The sequence below is a fragment of the Hippocampus guttulatus genome, chromosome 9, assembly GCF_054856545.1.
Source record: "Hippocampus guttulatus isolate MCC_2025c chromosome 9, RoL_Hgut_1.0, whole genome shotgun sequence".
Taxonomy (NCBI): Eukaryota; Metazoa; Chordata; class Actinopteri; order Syngnathiformes; family Syngnathidae; genus Hippocampus; species Hippocampus guttulatus.
Window position 1 is genome coordinate 11570919 of NC_141269.1, and position 25229 is coordinate 11596147.

The following is a 25229-nucleotide window of genomic DNA, read 5'->3' on the forward strand; positions in this document are numbered from 1 at the left end:
GTGGGTCAGTAGGTCGGGATATTGATTTAGCTGATTGATTGATTGTGCTTGACATTGCCTATGTTATGCTTATCTCATTCAGATCCATAATTGATTCAATGTCATTTTCCACAGGCGGAAATGACGTGGACGTATACGCACTGACCGTTTTACATTTAACCGCATTATGAATGTAAGGAGACCAAAAGGTTGTCAGGATTTCCTTGCGTGTGGTTTTATCTGAGCATTACTTCTGAGAAGAAGAAAGTCACAAAGCTATCAGATCACAGAAGACACTGAACTAACAACCTTCAATAATTTTATCCCTGACACAGATAAACGAGACACACAAGGCCCTTTCAGCTGGGAAAAAAAGAACGCTGGTTAATGTGTGTCGGCTCTATAGCCAAGGCCTTGCATGCAGATCCACTGGAGCGAGAAAGAGACAGTATTATGAATCGATTGACATACTGTATTCGGAGGTTCAAAACAATGTTAGCAGATAACCTAAATGACCAATTAGGAGTCAGCCTCTTGCCTTATTGGGTTTCCCCTTGCATAACGTCCTCAATGAGTTCACATGAGAGAAAATGGTGCTTTAGCTAGATACATGCACCGTGTGTTTACAGACTGAGAGGGTTAAATTGTAACTCTAAGTATTTTATATATTTAAGTATTTTTTAATGTGCTTTAATCATACAAACCTCCATGAACCGTGAAATTGTCTGTATGGCCTGGTCAGTTTCATTGAAGACATCCCTCCAGGTGTATGCTGATCCTGCAGGTCTTTGGTCGTCCGAAGATTTGGAAAGGAAGTGCGACACGTCGGACACCCGCCACTCAGTCCCACTCAGTTGGGTGTTCAAGAAAGTGGCGCTGGCGTTATTTTGGAGCAGCGTCTGCATGAACATTGGAAAATATATGATTTAAAACATAGGGTGGGTTTTGTTTAAAACTCCAAATCAAAAATGTCTTTTTGTCATCCTTCATTGCATTTGGGATTAAACAGTAACAAACAGTCTGCATTTCTTATGGATTTTTTAAAAACTTTCTGCAATTGATCCACTTTTTTTATAGCTTCATTGCGTGACAGCCCCTGCAAGGCTCTTCTCACTCATGTTCCCCGTTCCACTATATCAAGGCTGTACAGACTTTATCAGGGTAGACATCTGACAAATACCACGGTTTCATAAGAATAATTATACCAATGTTATGAAACTAACATCCTGATTGTTTAAATAAAAATACAGTGGAGGATTTCTAGCGATATGATGAATAATTCTACAATTACACTCTCATAGACATTCATTTTACAGCTATGGTTCGGTATTCATCAGTCAAGTTACCCATTTTATAATCTACAGTATATCTGTGACACAAATTTGAATGTGCACATGAAATAAAGAAATCCCGTGTGGTTAATGTTGACATTTTGAACAATCGTTTGTTTTCAAGTGTCATTCGAACAATGAGCACTAGGTGGCAGTGTTTAACGGGTAACTTTGAAGATGCCAAAACCAACCATTTTGTGAGTGCGCCATCTCAGAGATTTTAAATTGAAAAGATTAAAAATGAAACCAAATAAAATGAACGACAAATCAGACAGCAACATTCTGAAATAGATTGACTAATTGGATCTCTGCGCAATAGTCAGATGTTCGTCTCTCATGTTTACCCAGAAAGCAAACTAGACCAGTGTTCTTTTTCTCCATTTTATTGTCACACAGCATGGGGATAAACTTGGTTGGGGAAAGTTGTTAATGTATAACAGTTTGCAATATGAGGAATGCAGGATGGATTGTGATGCCTGCAGGGGGTTTTGATCCTGAATTTATGCAACCACCTCATGACTAATCACAAGAGGAATAATCTAGACCGTATGTGTGTTGTGTCAGTGCAGCCCACTCACCCTGACCAAATCAATTTCTTCACTGTTCTCCATGAAGTTCCACACTTTGGGCTTCAGCTCATCCCACATCCCACCAAGGTCCCTCAACAGGCCAAGCTCCTGGAAGGTCTTGTTCACCTGGGGGGGGGACAAAACCCACACGTCAAATCACCAGTCAGTCTGGATAAACTTCGACCAAGGTTCAGGATTTTAAGTGTCTACCTCGTGGATTATTCTCTGTGTGGCTGGAGTATCTGGGGTGTACAGGATCTTTCCCATAAGCAGTGGCTTCAGAGCTCTCCAGATCATCCTGGAAATGGGGCTGGACTCCAGTCTCCGCATCATGGTGTTGCAATAAGGAGCTTGGAAATCAAACAAAGCATTTATAACTCAGGGCCGTCATTTCAAACAACGTTTCGAAAAGAGCACCTTTGGACACTTACTGGATGTATTGTCGTAGGAAAGGGGCTCATTGTCACTATCATTGCCATGGTTTCCAAACAGCGCCTTGTAGTTGTTATCTTCATACCAATTGAGAGACTTGATTTTGAGGCCGCCACCCTCTGGGTGGCCACAGACAATACGTGACACAGCCTGGTACATCTGATTCGGAGAACCCGTGGCATTGGCGGTGAGATAAAGGATCTCCTTTCGCATATCTTTCCAACTCTTCATGCTTGAAAGCTAGGGGGTGGGGGGGGGGGGGGTAGGGACACACAACATGTCAGCATAAACAACATGAAGCATGCTTGGGTGAATTTGGTGTAGAAGAAATTTAGAGCCCAGACCATAACCTCATTTAACACCCGGGCAATGCACTAGACAAATTGTGAGCCAATACGCCCACTCAAAAGACCATCGGAATACCCACAACGGTGCGGGTAAACGGTAAACTAGATTAACACCAGCATGAAAAGATGTGCCAGTTTTTATGCCAAGTGCATGTGCGTCTGGATATGTTACAGCTGTTTTGTTTAATTGTTACTGTTGCTGTTGTTGTTTTTTGTGATGCGTCACACTTTCTATTTATTCGGATTTTGATGCTTTATATTTTACTGAAAATATGCTCACATGCAATTGTCACATTCGTTTGGCCTCCTGAATGTCCCTTGGGCAGTACATAACTAGGTGAGTGGACAGACACCAGAGTTGCTATGGGTTGAGCAACGAGTCACCACAAGTTCTGCATTAATTGCATGACGTGACCAACTCGTGATATGGAAGGAATGAAGAGGTGGGAGTGAAGGCTTTTTGTGTAACCAAGTAAAAAGGGTGACGCGGGTGAAGCTTTTGTTGTCTGCGGGTTTGAATTTGAGGTTACTTGAGTTCACGATGTAAACCTCTCATTCTGAGTCCGTGACACAGGTTAGAGTTGCCAGAAATGAGCAAATATTCACGGGAGAAGAGCAAATTGTCAGATACAGGAGACTTAAGAATAAAAAGAGGTTACTATCGGTCATTCTCATAAAAGGCAAACCACTGCAGGCTTCACAAGTACTCTGCTATTACACTGACAAATGCTTAGCACACATGCACGCATTCAAGTGCACACACACTGTTCTGACATGCATGGTTGCTTTCAGAACAAACGGCACTTTTTTTTTCATTTTGGTATGAATCATTTCAAACTACAGTCGTTGTTTAACTTGCGAGACTGACTTCTTATTCTGCTTTTGTACTGTTTGTTTGTCCACAACACGTCCAACAGGAAGAATATTCATCTCACAAAACATGCACGCGCACGTGAAACACATGAAAGCAGTTTGTTGTGAATGTGGTTACTTTTGGTCTTTGCTGACAGTCGCAACAAACTACCACTCTGTCAATTTAAGGGTTGCATGCTGAAGAAGTGTGCGCGCGTACCCATGTGCGTGTGAGTCTAAGTGCGCGTGCAAGTGTGTGTACATGTGTGCGATATGTTTTATTGGATGCCTATCTGTGTGTTTGTGTAGGACGTCGATAGAGGATGCGACCTACTGAGTGTGTCATCTTGTTCTAAACAGTAGACACGACTGGGACAAAAATGTGGAATGGTTTCCATGGACAGCAAATTAGCTTTTTTGGCAAGCCTGAATAAATGTCATTTTCCCAGAGACACAATGGCTATGTTAGCATGTGTGACCAGGCGAGTCACATGCACACGCCTGAACACACACCTCGGCAGCGTATTATGCCTCCTAATAACCTCCTCCGAGCAGTCGGTCTGAGGTTACTTTAGTTCATTTGCATCATCCAGCTTTAGAAGTCAGGATCACCTGGGTATGATTTACTTATAGCTCCAATTATCCGGTAAACTGATAAATCACTGAATATTGCAGCTATCCTGTGAAGGAAATTGTATCATCTTACCTTTAAAGCTCAATTGAAGTCATCAAAAAGACAAAAAAAAGGAAGATACGGTTCACTGCTATATACACTGAAACTATACACTACAATTATCTGACATATTTATATCGGTGGTAAGTTATATATGTGTGAAAGTTGATTTTTCAGGTGCCTTTACTTTTCTTTTGTATTCATCTTTCTGACGACTATTTAATTCGATTCATTTAAAAAAAGATCATTTATACCCTGTACTTTGTCTCAGATGACAACACATGTTAGGTTCGGAGAAGCCTTGGCCAGGCCCGAGTGGCTTTTCCCCCAGATGTGCCGGCTTCCTCCCACATTCCAACAACTTGAATGTAATGTAAATTGAAGACTTGAATGGTGTGAATGGCTTGTGTCTGAAATGGATGGAGGAATTTCATGGTGCATATCGTTTCATTCCATTACAATGGTTCTACCTTTGTCTAACAATATCTAAGCTAGATAAAGTACTTTACATATTTCGAGAGTGCTGCGGTGAACAAGTTAAGTATTAATCATCATGTTTACAAATGAAACACACTGGATCACAAATATCTCATGGCCAGCATGGTTCTGTGATAAGAGAATGAAGCGACATTCATGAAATGAGATTTTATACATATTTGTGGTGTGGTCAAACTTCATTTTGGCGTCAGGTGGAAAAAAAAAATGAAGGAAAGGTTACATGAGGGCAGTCCTCCATACTCATGGGCCAACACAATTAACCTTTCGCCACGTAAACAGCTTCATACCAAAGACTTCAACACTCAGCATCTCTTTCAAAACAAAGATGCTCTTTCATTTCTGGTTCGGCTCAACATGTTTGAACCCCAAACAGCAAAACTGTACGACAGTCAGGCAAGAGAGTATTGCGTTCTCTTGAACCTTTAGCTTTCATCAGCAGTTTGCAAGTCATTTCCTCCAAACTCAGAGTCAAACAAAGAGGAGTATGGAAGGATAAGGATCACAAAAATGCAGAAAGTTGCAACGGTCAGTTTGTGAAGAAAACAGTTTGTTATTCTTACTGTTGATTAGACAGGAAACACACACACACACACACACACACACATTGGGCTGTACCGTAATGCTTTGTCAGCAAAGCAGAGCAGAGCAGAGTCTCAAGAGAATTTTATGTTATGTTTATGCTTTGTTATGTTAATGTTCCTCTAGAATGTGTTGACTTGGGATTAAACTTTTACTTTATTAAAACAGGTTAACTAAATGGTGAGTTTTGAACTGTGAAAGTGTAACCCAAGTTTGGAAGTTAGTTTTGCACCATGAACAGTTATGAGTGCATGCGCGCGCGCGCGTGTGTGTGTGTGTGTAAATGCATGAAGTGCGCCCTAACCCGACGGTCACAGCTGCCGATTCCCGAATGTCACTCAGTTTGAGAACATGCTTATAAAGACTGACCTTTGGAAACAAATACTTCATTTATCTTGTTTCTACAGTACTTCACCTGTCAATGCCAGTGCATGTATGCATTTCATACAAGTGTAGTTCAATTACCTCCACAGCCAACTCTCCCAGGCTCTCCAGAAGATAGTCAGTGGCAGCGGAGACTTCCTGAACCACTTTGGGATCAGTCTTTACATCCTTCTGTAAAGAGAACATACATTTAATATTTTTTAGTCAGAGTTTATAAAATACAAAAGAACAATAATTTCAATCAATGTTGACTTTTTTCCCCCCAAGCTGTTTGTCCTTTTTCTCCCCGCCAGACAAAATGCATTTTAGGCCATTAAAAAAATACAATCTTTGGGAGTCTTCCAAAATGCACTTTTCATTTTTGTACACAAACAACTGGATTTTTAAAATTATCAATAATATTAAGTAAGTCAGTTAGCCACATCAAAATTATTCTAAAAATATGCAATACGCTGTGACTTTGGGAGGCGGTTTATTTCACAGTGGGCAATTGTTTTGTTTTTTTACCTCCAACTTCAGAGGATTATTTGAAAAAAAAAAACAATCCACTGTGTCCCCTGTGACATTATAATCAATAGTTTTTTTTCATTCATTAAAATAATTGGAGCTTTCTACGTGGTGTTTTGGTAAGTAACAGAGAGAAAAACTTGTCATTTTTAGGGAGGGCGAAGGGAGAAAAAAGAATATGATAAAAAGGGGAAGGAAAGAAACAAGCTGTGAAAGAAGGTCACAGTGTCTTTGGCCTCTCGTGTTTCCGCCTGTCATACTGCTGGAAGCTTGTCTGTGTTCTGGTATGTCACACTCAACGGTCAGCTGTTAAAATGTCTCATGCGCATTCAAACACAAGTGTTGTAAAGCAAACTTGGAAGAAGAGAGAAATGCTGATATTTTCTAGTAAACTTTAACACAGCCTTGTTTCCCCCTCCTTAGTAAATATGCACAAACACCCACAAACAGAGTAAACAGTGTTCTGGTTGGACAAAGACAGGACATGGGCACTCGACGATGTACTGCACATTTTGGTCTGGTCTTAAAATAGTTTAATTTCTTGTATTCACCCCACAAAATGACAATAAAGACTTTCTACTGTATTCTTCCCTATTCAAGTCATCAACATGTTGTAAAGCTCCCATCCAAATTTGTAAGATTTCAGCATGAAACATTGAAATTCCTCTTTCGGCTGTTCAGAACATTTCATTCACCTCTGATCATCCAACGCAAGCATGATTCATTTGGCTGCCATGGGTATGGGGGCGAACGGGGCAGCTTTATTGGGAAACTAAATGTAGGGGAGAGGTAACACTGGTCAGGAAAGGGAGCTGATGTGTTGAAACCAGACAACCCAAAGAATTGTGGAAGCGAGATATGAGGGCTCACGGCAAACTGAGTCGAGAGTGGTGCATAACAGAATTAGCTTTTGAACGCGCACACACACACACACACACGCATACACACACACACACACACGCACGCACGCATACACACATACTTACCCGAATTGGCTTGAGAAAGTCCAAGTTGGACAGGAAATGGCTCTGGGCCTTGTCCAGCCAGTCCCTGGAGGACTTACAGATGATTTCTTGCGTCAGACGGGAAACATCGCGATCGGCTATTTGCACAAACTCCTCCAGAGGCGTTGTGTTGCACAGGTCTCGGAGATGAAATCCAAATCCTTTTGTCAGAACCTGGAAACGGGAAGGAGAAACGACACAAGATGGATTATTTTCAGTAATTGTATTTATTTATTTAATTTTTCATGATTAATTAATACATTCACCGTATCTAACTAAGGGTGTTAACAACACTTGCCAGTGCATTTTTAATTTTTTTTACAGAGATGTGGTTACATATCAACATGGAGTCGCACTAGGGTTGTCTAAACTGCCCAAAACACCGAATTATTATCATATAGCAAACAGGGAGATGGCAAAACTTGATGATAAAGTGTACTACACTGTATATAATTTAAAGAGGCTCCAGTACAACAGATTTACTACCATCTTCGAGGACAAAGAAGCAGCTGCCCACTTTTGTGAATATTTTTATTTGTTGTGCATTATGCATTTAGATATATCTCAAACATAGACTTGTCCTCTGGGTGTTATTGATCAGCTTGTGTGACCCCATCATGTTCAGTAGGTACTGTAAATACCAATATGAACTACTGAAGGCTAAAGCTGGTGATGAGTCATCTCGAATCACACAACTGTTTGGGGTATGATCAGGATTTTATATGAACTGTTGATCGGGAATAAAACCTCTCCTTGGGTATCGAACAACGACCTTGTCAGGTTACTGGAGGCTCGTGCTCACTGATCAATAGGCATCTGGGTAAAGGCTGTGGGTGGAGCGGAGTCACATCGCAGCACTGTGTCTGCACGTGAGGAGTGTTGGAGGAAGGGTGGGAGAAAAAGGAGCAGTCACGTGACTCTTGCCCTCCTCTGTGATGTGATTTTCAGCAGCTGCTGCGGCTTGGTGGATTTGTGCATTGCCACATGAATTCATGTGAGCTCTGTGTGTGTGTGTGTGTGTGTGTGTGTGTGTGTGTGTGTGTGTGCGTCTTTATGTTGAGCTGGTGATGACATCCCAACGAAAAGACATAATAAGAAAATTAACAGGCAGACACAGTGGTCATGAGGAATAAAAATAGTAGATTCAATTGTGATTTATATTTTAATTAAAATGGAGGAAAATCCAGTGCAGAGGGTATCAATTTGTGTCAACATTGTCTGCACCCATCCAAACCCACCCAAGTGGATTTTTTTCTGGTATTAAAGGCTTAACAGTCTCCACTGAGTCAAGGTCACTGGATTTGTACATGAGCGTTGAGGATAGGGGTTTATGATGATCTCCCATGTGAAAAAGACTCCACATATTCTACATCTCGTTTAGATTTGAAACTTAAACACATCAACAGTTTGCCACCGCTTGATGATGCGGTTTAAAATTGACAAATAATCCACACAATAATCTTCTACCTTTTCCAGATTGACATCCGCCTCCACTATCTGCTTCAACGCGTGGCGTGGAAGTGAGGCATTGTGATGCAAGAAGTGGGAGAGGGTTTCGTTGTCCTTTAAAAAGTCCTTCAGTTTGAAACCTAGAAGAGTACAAAAAAAAAACACGTTCAAGTCCAGAATTGGAACAATAACTTTAGACACACACAAACACTGTTTTTCATTCATCATTGCTAAACGTTAAGAAATATTATGTAAGATGGGAAAGCGAAGACCTGATTCCAACAACAAAACCGATGAGTGAATGACTCCGACAGAAGTATAACTGAATTTTCCAATCATTAAACCACATTTGCAATTTGGAACCATTGTCTTATGACGACTAGTTTCTGAGCAATTCACATTCCGGTAAGGGTGTAAGAGTAATTTACCTGGAATGCAGCACTGGCCATAAAGGATGACTAAAACCTTTGGTGCATCATACATTTAATTGCTGCGAAATGTTGAATCTGTGGCATATCACACGCAACTTGGTTTGCTCAAATCATAAAAATCAACAGTTCTTAAGAGTTCAAAAAGAAAATATAACATCCCTGATGGGAGTATTTCGTGATGGATAACATCACACACTTGAACAAACTGCTCGGAGAACTTGTTGTGACTTTGCCGAATTCCATGGATGTCAAACAACTTCTCGAAACGGCCTGACTCAGTTCCATGATTACTTGCACGCATAAACTTACTTTGGTCTGAGACCTGAGCTCACTAAAGGTTACTTGAGGCCATTCCACTTTGCTCTACATCCTGCCCAATGGTTCCTTCCTCTCTGACGCACAGACACACACACACACACACACAGTTTGCTGCAGCCACCCTGAATATGCCCTGAGGGGAAGTGAAAAACTGTATGGCTCAATGACTTGGTGTGGGTGTTAAAATTGTGCACTTGTGTCTATATGAGTTGTCTTATTTCTCCGAGGTGAACCTCCATGGAGTGCTAATAGGCTCTAATCAGTGTCCCAGTTGGAAAGAAAGGCGCGAATTACAGGGTATACAAGGGCACATAGGACACATCAGACTAGATTCCACAGTGCAAGCTCATTAAAATTCCCATTTTAATTGTGAATTGTGGTTGTGAATTCAAAAGAGATGTGTTCATCTATTCCAGGTCTTAACTTTATTTAATCAGTGTGCGTTTCTTGTTTTCCTTGCGTTGGAGGTGGGGAATTATAAGTCAAACTCTATATAAAATGTTAATGTGACTGAGCAAAACTCTGATGGTGCCTTTTTTGTTGAAAAGCCAAAACATTGGTGAAACATGACTCCTTGTGCCATCACGAACTAAACTGGTCCCTAAACAGGCTGCTCCCATTTCGAACAACAAATAAACGAATAGAACAAAGGTTGCTAGACAGCTTTGAAAGTAGCGAAATGAATTCTACTATTTATTGGTTGGATTCTGGCTTGCAAGTTGTGATCCTGTGAGGGGAGAAAAAGGCCCCAGTATGCTTAAATGCAGCCAGTCTTTCCTGTTCTGAATGTGGAGCAGCTTTGTACACTCTATGGTAAATATACTCTTGATTTCTAAAGCTCAAAAAACATTTTGTACAACATGTGCAAGAAGGGAAAAGTCGGTTGTGTTCATCAATGTTTGGCAATCAAGCAGTGTTGGGAAATTGTCAACGTAAACTAGTTCAAAGTTCATTTGAGTTTTTTAATGAACTTGTTAAGTTTATAATTCATTAAAAAAAAAAACGAAGTGATAGGAACCAGGCTGAGGTAGGAAATGAGCTACTACACACACTAACTAAAGCTCACTTTTGTCTTAGGGCTCCCGTCAAACGATGACACACTGTGCAACGACCCATTCAAGTTAGTTATAGACCAGGATATAAAGGCCTGTGTCCAGTTTTTCCCCCCAACTTTAACATGAGAGTACAGAAACAATTTTAAAATTGTCTTTATGTCTAATTAAATATCACTCTGATTTAAAATAATAATATGCAGGTGATAGTTGTCCATAGGTTAGTAATAATTTGTCAACATAGGATAGTTGACAAATTATTTGGCTGGGTGGAGGGTATAATCTCAAATCTAAAGAGGCATTCTATACAAAATATGACTATTCCCAATGTAATGTTTTCCATTGAAATCACGTTTGGAAATCATACCGGCTGCTCAATTGTTAACATCAACAAGAGCAGCTTGACTCCTTTGAGCCGGGCACTTTTTCTGACAGCGTTACCATGCGCCAGAGCTGTGTTAACGCTTTCACCCAATATCAAGCGACATATAGCGCTTCACGTGGGTGGAAGAGTGTCGCACACTGCGCATTTTGAAACTGATGGTTGCAAAAATGATGCAAGGCTTTCAAATATCAATAGATGAAGTCACATTGAATGTGCATCTGTTCACAAAATGGACTGAAAAACACAAGAAGCAGTAATCACGCATTACATAAAAGGCAGCAAACATTATTATTTACAATTATTTCTAAAAGTGGCGTTGTACTTTGACCAAGGTGTAACAATTGACTTTTTGCTATGCCTTGCGGGGCTGTTGTTGCATAATAATGTTCTCTACCTCTGGACAAAAAAACCCTGATGGTTTGCAAAACTTAGTTATTATGCTTAGTTGCATAATATCTGCTCCACATTTGGGGCTCATGTGGAACCTTGCTAAGGTGCATTTATTTCCAGAAAAAAAACTGAACTGATCACATGAATATTGGAGTCATATTTCAGTGACAAATTGATAAAACTAGAACAGACTCTTGTTATTTGTATGGTTGTCATTATTTCTGGGCAGCACGCTGAGGTAGCCGCAAGCACGTCTGCTTCACGTTTGGTTTTAGTTTTCAATCGGATGTGGGGTTTATATGTTCTGCCAGTGCTTCCTCCCACATTCCAGAGACTTGCGTGTGAGATAAGGTAAGGACTCTAAATTTTCCACAGATGAGAGTGCGTGACGGAATGGTTGTTTGTCTACGTGTGCCATGTGATTGACTGATGACCAGTCCAGAGAGGACCCCATGCATCTGCAGCCCAGAAGAGGACAAGCCGTCTAGAAAATGGATGGATAAACATTTGTGGGCTCAAAAGAGTACACGTTTAGCAAAACCCTTCAAGGTTTTTCATCTTTGGACGTGTTGAAGTGTATTTATTTTACTGCAGAGGCTAAACAAGACTTTCTCTTCTTGGAAACGGTCAAGTGCAGCAAACAAAAAGACATTATCTTAGAAACACAACCTTACTCAGCAGTAAATGTCACAGCTATGGCGACGGATCTGTTCCTATCACGACTGTTCAAAATGTCGCCCCAACCCACCCAGAGGGAAAAAAACCCAAACAACTATGCTTCATGCTTGGACATTGTCTAACATTTGAGATCTACTGCCTCAAAGTAGGAAAAGCCAACATTGGAGTCGGGGCAACTTTGAGATTGGTGTCTTAATTACGAAATAATTGTCAGGGTGGTACATATGCAAGCTTTTCCTCCAGTGACACACAATATCAAAGGCAACACCCAGTGGCCTCTGGGAGTCTGGGCCCCTCAGCCTGTCTGACGCTGATAAGAGACAAGTGCAGAAGATATCAACGATGGTGGACAAGTTGCTCACTTTGACAGCTCTATTCATTTTGCATAACCCATTTTATTCATCTACTCATTAGCCATGATTTCTTCAAAAATGTATTTATGAGTTTTTACTTGAAAAATGAACTCTTTCAAACAGCAGTCGAGTACAAATCAAGTACTAAATAAATTAACAAATGAGCTTTCAGTCATGCAGATGTTTGTGTAAAGATGCTCTATGTTTTTGGAGCATGCTTTAAAAATTCCTGAAGCTGTTTTACAAAATGAAATCTGTGTATTGTAAGTCGTGTCGGAGTGTTATGTTCTCTTTCCTTATTTATCTGAATAGAAAAGTGAAGGGGTCAGCTGGTAATTTCGAACACAAATACAGTGTAAAACAAGCTGATAATCAAGCTGTCCTTACGGGCAGTGTTCTTCTGCATCTTGTGAAGGGCCCTCAGCAGTCCTCGGTAGCCCTCGTAACTCTTATCGTTCTGGGAGTACAGCAGGATTTTCTTGGCATCAATAAACAGGCGAGAGATTCTGGAAATGTACAAAGGTACACGCACACAATTCCCGTCAGACAAAATAGAGAGACGTTGCAATTCATAGCAATCGGCTTAAATCCAATGCGAGTATTATATAAAAAGGTCTGCCGAACAGCAACACTAAAAACTACCCAGAGCATGATGTAGTCCTAATCTATGCTCCTGCAAGTGATCATACAACCACAAACATTCTCATACCTCACTGAGTGCTCTTGTATCCAATTAGATTGTTACTTAATATGATACAAAAGGCAATCATTCAGCTACAGTATGAATGCGGAAGAAAGTCATGATCATCACTCACATAGAATCATTGAAGTTGCCGACCACCCCGGGACTCTCTCCAGGGGTCGGGTTTCGGAAGCAGGGGTTGTTCGCGTTACAGATGATTCCTTGTACCCAGGGCAGAGTGCCTGCTGAAGGCATGGCTTTGTTTGGGAAATGACCTGCGAATGTATACATACCATGCCATTATGTTTTCATTGACACTGTTCCACAATCCAAAAGGCAAAGCAGATGTAAATACAAGCGTCTCAGTGGAAAATGTGTTTAAAAGGTTAGAGTGTCAGATTATTTGTAACACACACAATCAGCAAGCTCTGGAGAACAAGCTTCATCATTTGAAACAGGCGTGTCGGAGCAGGGAGACATATAACACATCCAGAATACCGGATTTCGAGGGCCATAGTTGTCCACTCATGGTCTAAAATTTCATCTGCTTTCAGCCACCAAACTATGCTGGAAGCATGTACAAAGAAAAAGAAAACACCCTCAGTCCGCCCAGCATGGCGAAAGGCGGTCTGCCAGATTTTCAGACATGCTAAACTAGGCTTGAAATGGTACAAAAATCAATCTGCGCGCCTACGCTGCCTACAAAGAGAGTTCTGCAGGGCTGCCTACCACTAAAAGGAAGTATTTTATGAATATGTGAGCAGAAACAGATTCAAGCCTAATACACGTTGAAGTGGCCCATCACTAACTTTGTTGCCACGGCTGCTATTTACTGGACAATTAACTCCTCAACTCATAAGAATTGGAGGCAACTTCCCCAAGTAATTTATGAACTTGTAACTTTCATTTACCTTCAGTGACTTTGATGTGCGTGTTCTGGTCTCTTTTCTCATGTCATTGTCAACACGGCTTATCCTGTACACTCTGAACTGGTCGCCAGCCAGTCACAGTGATATTTAGATATAGGTATTACCGTACATCATTACTGCACATGAAAAAAGCCAATAAAATGTTTTCAGAGGACTATTGGGATGTGGAATTCATTGTGACGTCAGCTCAGTGAAAGAGTCCTGATGCAATTTAATGATTGTTTGTCCCCGAAGACCCTGTCGTCATATGTCCCAGTGGTCCAAGCAAATATTGACAAATCCCAAACATCCCACTAAGACAACATGCAAAGGAAAACACGTATATTGATTTTACTAAGAAACTATAGGCTAGCTTTGTTTAAAAACTAGGTTTTTCAACAAAGATGATTAGAACAACTTGGTTTTTGTCATAATTAGTGAGTATCTGTTTTATGATTAGAGAAGAATATTGTTCAGAGCTGTAATGGCAGGGCAACTTACATTCATGCTGCTCGTATGGTGGATAGTGTATCCGAACTGAGATGAGGATGAAGAAGATGAAGAGGGGCCAAATGATCTCAATCAGCAGCTGAATCTGAGATATTGAGCAAGACAGGGTAGATGAGACAAAAAAGAACTTCTCAGGACACATCAAATTCATAGTAAACCTTCCATGCTAAGATCAGTTTAGTGCACAAAGAAAATAAACAAGTGTATATGTCTGCGAAGATGGGATCGGCAGTAATACCCAACGTGAGACCGAGTGGAAAAGTATATGGGTTAATAAGTGGAGACAGAAAGACATAAGTCTGCCGTGTTTAGTCGACTCCGGGTTTTCTGCCCATTTGCTCCATACGGCTGCTAAGTCTGTCTGACCCAGCATGGCAGACAATCACCAAAAGCGGTGGGAGGGATAAGCAATACACTCAGACAGTTCTCTCTGAGACTGCACTGTATCTCTTTGTTGAAACTCATCGGACTGAAAATGAAGCCGGCGCTGCCGTCACTTCGGGGAAACTGTGTTTTTTGACGTGGCGGGATAAAGAACTATTGTATGCAGATAGATGACACTACTTCGTTTAAACAGAAGTCAGCTCTGTGCTTCGGCCCACTGCTGAATGTGATTGAGATAACTTTGAGTGGATGACAGGCTGCTCAAGATGGCAACTGGGATAATCAAGTCGACGTGCAATTGTGTCATCACATTGTTCAATGACGCTAACTTCAGTAACACTTTTCAGACCTTGTGCCCAACTGTGGGTTATGCCACCAACCCACCATTTTCTGTTTCTGCCAGCTTCAGCAAAAGGAACCGAGATATTCGAAAAGAACTCTCGAAATAGAACAGGTGGCAAACATTTTTAAAAATCCAATAAAATAGAGGGTTCCAACAACTTAAGGCACTTTCAATTAATTTGAAATGACATTTAAGAGCAACTTTGCAACGTTCCCAGTGTGCCATGTTGTCCAAAGTTGCTGTGGCACATAAATGGCGTGCATCTGCTCTTAAGAATTCCTATGACAACGGCATCACCAGTTTGTTGGTTCAGCTGTTATGACGGTGTGATGCCACCAAAAGAGGTCATTTGTTAAATGGATTTTTCTTGAAGGTTCATCTATTTTGAGATATCTGCGATAATAAAATCTGACTTAGCCTGTAACATTTTTGAGGGGGTTTGAAAGATTGATTGAAGACATTTTCATGCCAAACAGGCCTTCATGGGTTCAATACCCTTTAGGAAGCGCTGAAATCGCAAAATGCTTTGAGAGAAAACGTTAACAGTTTGTTAAAGAGCTACAACATGCTAACGTTAACTATGTTGTGTATTAATTTGACCTGTCATTGCTTGTGCTGTATTGAGACAGACTCAGACAGGAGTAAGGTAGTACAGCTTATGGATATCATATAAATTTAAGAAAATGGTTAATTGTTGTTGTTGTTACTTCTACTGTACTCACAGTCTGTCTTCTTCGGTAGGTGAAATTCTTCCAAAGCAGTAAACCCAGTTGAGTGGAGACCGCCATCCTGAGCTCAGTGAGCGCGCTCCAGCTCCTCACTGCAAATCCACACACACAATAAAAAATAAATTAATTAATTAAAATTTAAAAAACAAAAACAAGTAGGGTGACTATTATAACTTTTTTTGTTGACAACAGGTAAGACAAGACTGGACAACCACACGCGCATACACATCCTTGTTATCACCGTCTTCATCGCTCCGATTCTTTTTCCCCCGTGACGTGGTTCGATAATGCGGAGCGCAACGGTGCTGGTCATTTTCGGCCGCGTCGCGGTTACCCTACCCCGCACCCCCTTCCCATTCACCCCCCCCCCCCCTTATACATGTTATGTCTTGTGACTTGTTGTAACTGTCTAATGCTTATTCATGTGCTAGGGTCTTTTTTTATCCTGGACTTAAATTATCCTCGGAAGAGGATAGTTCGAGCGTGGGTTTTTTTCCCTCTCCCTACCCAGCGTTTTTCCTTTCTGAATTCTGATTGTAATTTCCCCATTGCGGGACAAATAAAGGATATCTTAAATCTTATTCGCTGGAATAGTACAAAATATATGCATTTGAGAATTCAGAAAAGATGGGTCAATATAAAATCTGAATAAAACAAACAAGTGCAAAACAGTAAGGGGAGGAAAACTAGTTAGGACAGAACCAATCACAAAAAAAAAAAGTCTGGTGATTTAATTATTATGAGTGGGCTTATTTTGGTTCGCAAAAAGTTGTCTCTTTCGAAAGAGGATCAACATACATTATATATTTTGTACGCAAACACTTTTTTTCCTGGAAAGGTTAATGTTCACATAAATAAATACTGCTCTTGTTCGGTCACCCCACTTGCTGAGCAAAAGATGATTGGATGGGACACAGGATACAACAGCAAGACCATATCAAGGGCAAGAGGATGCGCAAACATGGTGGGAAAAAATGCTTTGTTGAATATTTGCCTGGAGACTGAAAAAAAAGCCTCATCTATTTTTGTTGGTCTTACAAAACATGAACACACGCCACATTTTAGCAGTCTATCCATCTCCAGTGAACCTAACTCAAAGATTTTACTTGATTTTTGCCCGACACCGATGTTGATTCCAAAACTGTTACTGGTGGTATTACTATTACTTTATTAAGATACTTGTGACAAACATTCCCCAGTTTTCATAAATTCCCTGAAGGAATTTCCAGCAGGAACATTGGAAGAGACAAACAACAAAATGAACTGTGGACATAGGCTATTTAACATCTGTTTTCTTTGTGAGTCATTCAATTTAATAGGGAAAAACTCATGACACATTTAACCACTGCAGCACCGTTGAATGTTCTTATATTCATGTCAGATCAAAAGGCAGAAGAAAATCCATCTATTAAAAAAATGCACATTAAAAGAAATATTGCTTTCAGAAGGATTTTATCAGAATGGGTGCTTCTCATGATATATTTAGCTCACTGCAAGAGACCTTCTATTACACTTCGGTGCCCCCCAATTTGCAAACCAACAAAGCAGTATGTAAAAATGAGGGGTGTCTGCTACTTCCTTAGGTACAACTGCGTACACTGAAGACCTCGAATATGCTTTTTAAATGCTGCATCATAGATTCTCTCTTGACAAAGACGTTTAATGTTCTTCAGAGGAGTATTTACTGGAACACAGACCATACAGAACCTAAGTGCATCTGTCAGACAATGTTACAGTACTGCAAACTACCACTGCAACATATGGTAAAATACCTCGCTGACAATGTCAATTCTACACTATTATTCCTGTCAAGGCTGAATTGTAGATGCAGCTCTTGTATTGGATCCCATTGTAGTTTGCGGGAGTACTTAATGGTGTGGCCAATAGGCTGCCTGTATTGACAACATTTACCACGCTGGAATACATTCATTAATTCCTTTGCGATTTCTTACCCTTTGTTTTACACATACAACGTTTCTTTTGATGTGGTGAACCACACAGCATGACGTCGCGTTCATTTTAACCGTGTCTAATTCCTAATGAGTCCAGTTATTGTCACCGCTTTTTTAAAAGACTGCACAATTTAAATTCTTCCACAAATGTAAATATCAACTTACGTCGTCTTAGTTAATTTAGGCGCTGGCAAGTATGTACTGTATTTACGAAGTAGTATTGAGGCGGAATAGTGCAGAGCTGCAGCGCCCTTAGTGGTAAAGCCAAATATGGTCCATTTTATACTTGTTTACCATCAATTCCATCCATCACGTGTTATAACATATTCCCCGCCCCCACCCCCGGTCAGCAATTAGTTCATTCTTTGGAGAACACGATTTAAATAAAAGCCCAGGTCATCTCAACAAAACATTCACGCCAACATTTCCACATATGGTCATAATAAAAACAACAATGATAACATCATTGCAATTCTTATAAAACAATATCAACGTGAACGGAGAACAATGCTCATATAAAGACAATAAATTAATAATGCAATAAACACAAAATGGCATGCGTTCGGTTAATTACTGCAGGATGGTTAAAAATAAAACAATTGCTTTGACCTCTCACAATTTTTCAGTGAAACAATGCACAAGATCATAAGAGTCGCAATGCCACACAACACAAAGACAGACGTGGCAAAATTCACTGCCGTTTGATTAGGTCACTTGAATAAGCGTGTCAATTGCCGTTTTGGAGTGGGGTTACTGTCGGACATTCAGCGTCTTTTTGTTTACACATCAAAGTGTCAATTACTGAAGACAACGGAACAAGCCTTTCATCTGAAAATGCACAACCTCTTGACGAACAATGAACCACCGCAAATATCTAACCGTGTGTGTTAAAATGAATACATAAAACCGTTAATATCCCCAAATCACAAAAGCAAAATCAAAAATTCTTTGTCCCTTTTGTTGTTGTTGTTTTTATTTTTATGCGTTCAGAACAGGCAAAAATAAGGGGTTTATTTTGAACGCTGTTGCCGGAACTTTGCATGTCTGATTAACATTTAGCTGGACTATATCCAACTCAAAGCAGACGACAAGAGAGGATACTTACATCACAAAATGACAGCGACCACTGACAAAAAACACCGACGCATTTCGAATGGACTCTTGTTAATTGAAAGATGACTTAATGAAACATGTCCTTTCAGCACAATTACATAATTACTAAATACGTTAGCTGATAATTGCAATTTAGTGACAAATACCATCGTTACACTAGAATCAAAAACATTGTCCTTCCCAAAACAAACAACAACAAAAATCAGAAGGATAATAACATATTGAAAACAACGACGTGAACATTAAAAAAAACGATTTAAATGGCATCATGGCGAGTGTGGGTAAATAAAAGAAAATGACCATATCCCCATAAATCCAAACTCACCAAGCTTTTATCCTGAGTATCCTCTCTTGTTATCCCTCCTCATCAATAGAATGACTCGTTAAAAATGAACTGAGGGGGTGGGGGAGAAAAACCGGTAATCCTCGCCCGTAGCGGTGCTTCGCATCTGTGTCTGAGTTAATGCAAACAGTAGTTCAACCCCCAGCCGGTTTTTATACCGCTGCTCAAAGCGGAGCAGAAACGAACAGCAGTAGAGGTAACTAGCGGTCACCACAAGCCGCCTGGATCCCAAATAAGGAGTGCACGTGCTCCGTCAAAACATCTCTTAAAGGGCCAGCGTCACCTAACTGGCGCCATGGCCCTTCGACAGAGCCACTTTGTAATGATAGAAAATAAATAAATGAACAAATACATCAACGAATTTTAAAAAATGCAAAACTAATGTATAGCACTCCCACTTTTTGCTTGTTTTCTACAGAGGTATGAAACTGCCAATGTGGAGTAAACATTTTGGGCTGTCAAACAGTATACAGGTAGTTCAAACGTGTTTGGAAGTACGTTTGAACATATTGTAACGATGCTGAAGCCACAGAATTCCCAACGTGCTTGTAAATAGTTGTGTAGAGCTGTCTTAAGTTAAAACTTGCTCTCGATTCACTCTGTCATCAATGCGCACAAGATGTGACATTTTGAAATGGAAGGGGAAAGGAACTTTGAATCAAGGGTTCCAAGACACATTGCAGATGAAAGCGTAGGAATGCCATGTAAGATTGAAAGTTGGCTTCAGGTGTATTGGGTGACTGGACTTGAGCTGTGGTCGAAAGCAGCCCACGAATGAATGATATTCTGTTCCCATTTGTGGGAATAAACCAAATTGAAGAGGATCGGCAACTGTGCAGTCCTTTAGACACAAATGAGGGAATTACATTGTGTCACAAGTGCGTTTCAAGATGGCAACCACAATCGGAGAACTTGAGGACTTTGCAGTTGACTTGATAAAAGAAGAGGAGGCTTGGACAAAGGGATTAAGGGAGCAAACCCTGCCTTTGACAGCACTTCCCAAGAGCGGCAAGAACTTCCTGCCGCTGGGGGGCACGTTGAGGAGGCAACAAATAGAAAAACAAGTAGAAATCAACGAAAGGCTAGGAGTGGGTCCTGTGGAGACTTACAGCATGGCGTCTCCCAGTGCCCCATTGCGTCCACATTCAACACTGGAGATGTCATGACACCGAGATACAGTCAAACTGCCGTGCTACAACAAAGAGAGACATCCGGGCTCGTACCTCACCCATGTCCAGTTGGCAGGTCAATTTAATAGCTTGTCAATATAATGGCAGGTCTCTTGAGGGGTACCCTTGCCCTGGAGGAAAATAGCTCGTCACAACCTTATGGACTTCAAGAAACTCAAGCTATTAACTCTTACTAATGCAGAGTTATGTACTGAAAGTCAGAAAGCACCATCCACATCATGAAGTTGAATGAGGATATTCCAAGATGCGGAATATCCCAAGAAGTCCTGGCAAAAGGTGCCGACTTTGGAGAACACAAACGATAAAACATTCTATTTTCATCCATCCATCCATTTTCCGAACCGCTTGATCCTCACTAGGGTCGCGGGGGGTGCTGGAGCCTATCCCAGCTGTCTTCGGGCAGTAGGCGGGGGACACCCTCAATCGGTTGCCAGCCAATCGCAGGGCACACAGAGACGAACAACCATCCACGCCCACACTCACACCTAGGGACAATTTAGAGCGTTCAATCAGCCTGCCATGCATGTTTTTGGAATGTGGGAGTAAACCGGAGTACCAGGAGAAAACCCTCGCAGGCAGGAGAACATGCAAACTCCACACAGGGAGGCCAGAGCTGGAATTGAACCCGGTGCCTCTGCACTGTGAGGTCGACGCGCTAACCACTGGGCCGCCCTCACAAATAATTCCATCAATATTCCTTCTTAGTGTCAATGAGATAAGTATTCATCTGCAATTAGCAGAGTATATGTCTAAACTTTTGACTGGCACTGTGTGGTATGCAGGTGGCATGGTAATTGACTGGTTAGCGCATCCACCTCACAGTGCAGAGATGACCTCTGCACTGTGAGGTGGTTCGATTCCAGGTTCGGCCTTCCTGTGTGGAATTTGCATGTTCTCCCTGAGCCTGCCTGGGTTTTCTACGAGTCCTCAGGTTTCCTCCCAACTCACAAAAAACATGCAGGGCAGGTTAATAGAACACTCATATTTGCATGATGAAAAGAATTTGTTTGAAAAAGTATATTTTTGTGTGACCAATGGGCAAATCTTGTTTTACAGTCATTGCTTTTATTTGTGGCATTATTGTATGCCACAGAAAATATTGGTTTTGGAAAGAAACTGGGGGGGGGGGGGGGGTCTACTTTGGCTGAACTGATTTCTTGCCATGATGACCAGACATACAAGTGCGTTTTGTAAATATTATTAGAAGAATAAAAAGCGGGTCAAGGAAATTCCAAACATAAATATAATTATAAAAAGCTCATACAGTACTGTATGTAAACAATTTTTTTTCAACCTTGATTGGGGGAAACTGTTTTTATTTATTTATTTTTTAATTCAGAGATTTATGGACTAGTTATTTCCCTGAAGTCTTTGCCAGCTAACTTATCTGCAGGAGTGCAAACCAGGCTTGATTAACGCACAAAGAAGATGGCAACCATCTGGCAGTAATTATCTGCCCTGCTCGACTGCCTTCTCTCCTTCCCTTTGCTGGAAGAGAAGTTTCAGTAGAGCACATTAAATGCTGGGAAAGTACATGCTTTTTTCCTTTTTGTCATCTTCCAGAAGTGAATACAGGCATATAAAAATAAAATTCAGTGGCCTACACTAGCAAGGGTTTTTAATTTGAACAGGGTGTTGTCATCTTCAAATGAGAGTAAATGTTATTAATACTGTATATTGTATTTACCTGATAGATTACATAGCGTATTAAGTCTAGCAAATGATACAAAGAGCAGGAACAAAAGTAAATTTAGAGACAATTGTTGTAAGATCTTGCTTTAGGGGACCTAATTAAAACGACCCTTGATGAAAGAGACTACGCATTTAATCCATTTCCATCACAGCATCTCTCAAACTCTCAGCACGGATAATGGCAGATAACAACCACTTTAGATAAGTGAACCAATGTAACATGTCTAAGGTAATTTAAGGTAAGTGACCGGTACTTGATTTCAGACAGAAGTTAAGAAGACGTCGGTTTTCTCTCAACTTGTCTCACTCAATTCTGTTGTGTAAGAATAAATTCATATTTATGCTTTTTAAACCAATATCAACTGCTTTGTTTGACACACAATGTATGGCAGTTAATTAATTCCCGGTCCCCGTTCAATTTAGCCTGTATGATTTTCTCTCCAAGGTCCAGACATTTAATTGTCCTGCTATTTTGCTTTTCAAAGTTAAATATTATTGTCTTTAACGTGGTTTGAGCCAGACGTCTACAAAAAGTGTATTCCGTTATCCGAGCACTGCAACACAAACGGCAATGCAAAACCATTATTTTGAGCCTCTGGTTTTTGTAGCCATTCTGTCGTTTGCACTCCAGTCATGACATAGCGAGCTATCATGAGAAGTTATTCCACTGACTGGAGAACAATACTTCAACATAACAGTGACAGCATGAGACATGCACGAAAGGCAGATGGGATTATTAGACGAAAAGCCGTTTAGGAGTGTCAGAGTGAAGAATATTGGCTAGCAGCAGTGCGGTGAGTTTGAAAACACTCAGCCAAAAGAAGAAAACTAATAAAGTGGATAGATATCAGCTTTATATTCCCTACAAACTTGTGTACCCATGAAGATGGTGTCAACAACTTCAAGAGGCCCGTACATACTGTATGTCATCCAGACCTTTCACTTCATTTAGTTGTTTACGATGCACTGTTGTGTTTTTGCCCTGTGGCACACATTTGATCATTCCTCTCTCTTTGGGGGAAGAAGTGTAACATTTCAACATCCAAATATTGTTTGATTGTTTTTTTCCTTCTGTACTTTGTCATTTTAAATAGTATGTAGTGGGATTATAATGATTATAATCTCTCAAATGGAAATGTGCCACTCTTTTCCCTAAATTTATTAAGTGTGTAAATGGGTCTTTGAGAGGCATTCACTGTGTGCACTTTGTTGGTTGCTGCTTTATGAAATACAGTGAAGTGGACATGCAGTAGTTTAGGAAGGAGGGGTAGGGGTGAGGTGGGGGGGGGGGTCTGAAAACACCACAAAGTGGAGTCTATTGTACTGTATACATAGCCATGCTAAAATCACCATTGTTTTTTTTCTTTTGATTGGATGCTATAGTTTCAAGATTTCACTCTCATAAATGTCTAATCTATCACTTTTTTGTCTTCTTAAATAAATGCATATGCACATCTGTCAAATTATTTTCATATTGCATATTGCTCTTGTCGTTTTCCCTGTTTCGTCAAAAAGATGGTCCTTGTTGAATATCGATGATTTCATCTTTGGAGCTCCTTCCGTGACACTTGTTGAATCAACGAATCAGCCTCAGCCGCATCTGTTGTCTTCCCATCTCATCTATTACCAGATATGTTCTTCTCCCCCCACCTAGATGTGAGTAGTACTGTATAGTGATGGCGTCACTGCAGTGTTATTGGATGTTATAAATACTTGGAGGTTAACCTGATCCTCGATCCATGGTGTGGCTTTGTTCCTTGAGCAAAAAAATACCTGTACTGTGTAAATAAAGTTAGTAGCTTACAGACCACATGTAAGGTGTTGTTCTTTCAGTGAGTCATCCTAATTGACAAGGACGTTTAGTGACACATATGATTTAGATGGATGTGATTTATGACTGTTTTGCAGATCCGCCTCACAGTTCAGAGGTTTTAGGTTCGAATCCAGGCGATGAACTTTCCGTGGAGAGTTTGCATGTTCTCTTCGTGCTGACGTGAATCTTCTCCTGACTCTTGGTGCACAAGTTTCTTCCAAAAACATGCATAGGTTCAATGAAGACTAAATTGTCCCTAGTTGCGAATATGAGTGTGAATTGTCATTTCTGTATATGTGCCCTGTGAATTGTTGGCATCCAGTCCGGGGTGTAATGCTTTCTCTCGCCCAAAGTCAGCTGGGATAGTCTCCAGCACATCCGTGATCCTAATGAGGATAAGCACGATAGAAAATGGATGGATGTGTATGATTTACACCAAATCACGTTTCATATCGAGAGCATGCTGGTTTCAATATATTCTACATTTGTGACTGTCACAAAGCACATGAACGCTTTGATTATTCATCCCTGATGATTGTACGGTGAGAAGTGCCTCGACATTGGAATCAAAAACATCGTTTTGATACTCGGGATGATTCCCATAATTACCGTGCTCATTATCCATTTGTTTTAGTTAAAAATACACGCACAAAAAACATCCTAATTGCGGTACGCAGCCGACTGAAAACACAGGTATAATTACATGCAGGCGACGCCTAGTAAAACCTCAGTAAGAAACGGAGGAGGATGGAAATCTTTGACCGATAGTAACCTCAGAGCTGCCAGTGAAGGAGGAACGGTGCTTTGACCGATAGTAACCTCACCAGGCACTGAGCGAGGCAGATTCATGAGAATGGGCTCCGAGCTATTGCCATAACGATGCTGCAAAATGTGTTTAAAATATTTGTTTTTTTGTTGTTGTTCTTTTTATTTTTTTACATAAAAGAGTCACAATGTTTTCTACCTAGCTGTTTGGCAAAATAATTTGAACGTCACTTCAAAGTAATAGTTATGATGTGATATCAATCAGAGGAATGTTGATCATAAAACGCCGTGAATCTTGAACCTAAAACGACTTCTGATGATATTCTGCGTATAAAATGCATTTTGTCTGACTCCATCAGCTTCAGAGACAGTCCGCGTGTGGCATTCAATTACTGTCGGGGATAACAAATAAATGGACATTAAGACGTCGTTCTTTTCTGAACGGAATGCTTCTAAAGGTAAAGGTAACATGCAACACGGACCTTTAAAAAAGACGACGTTGGGCACCGTATATCGAGAAACACACTGACCGCAATTTTGCCTTGCCACCAAAAAAAAACAAAAAAACAACAACAACAACAAAAAGACCGACACT

The 25229-nt window shown here is 40.6% G+C and overlaps 1 protein-coding gene across 1 annotated transcript in view; it reads right to left on the reverse strand.

The window, feature by feature from the left end:
* Positions 1 to 19308, reverse strand: part of LOC147200333 (phospholipid-transporting ATPase ABCA1-like) — a 33008-nt gene extending 13700 nt beyond the window's left edge. The window contains exons 1-12 of the mRNA XM_086118968.1: positions 19157 to 19308; positions 15761 to 15858; positions 14303 to 14396; positions 13027 to 13168; positions 12599 to 12717; positions 8623 to 8744; positions 7138 to 7329; positions 5726 to 5815; positions 2311 to 2551; positions 2090 to 2229; positions 1889 to 2005; positions 684 to 878 (exon numbers count right to left, since the gene is read on the reverse strand). Of these exons, the coding sequence (XP_085975094.1) occupies positions 684 to 878; positions 1889 to 2005; positions 2090 to 2229; positions 2311 to 2551; positions 5726 to 5815; positions 7138 to 7329; positions 8623 to 8744; positions 12599 to 12717; positions 13027 to 13168; positions 14303 to 14396; positions 15761 to 15826 (1518 nt within the window). The 5' untranslated portion in view covers positions 15827 to 15858; positions 19157 to 19308. The remainder of the gene's footprint in view (positions 1 to 683; positions 879 to 1888; positions 2006 to 2089; positions 2230 to 2310; positions 2552 to 5725; positions 5816 to 7137; positions 7330 to 8622; positions 8745 to 12598; positions 12718 to 13026; positions 13169 to 14302; positions 14397 to 15760; positions 15859 to 19156) is intronic.
* Positions 19309 to 25229: the final 5921 nt, after the last annotated feature.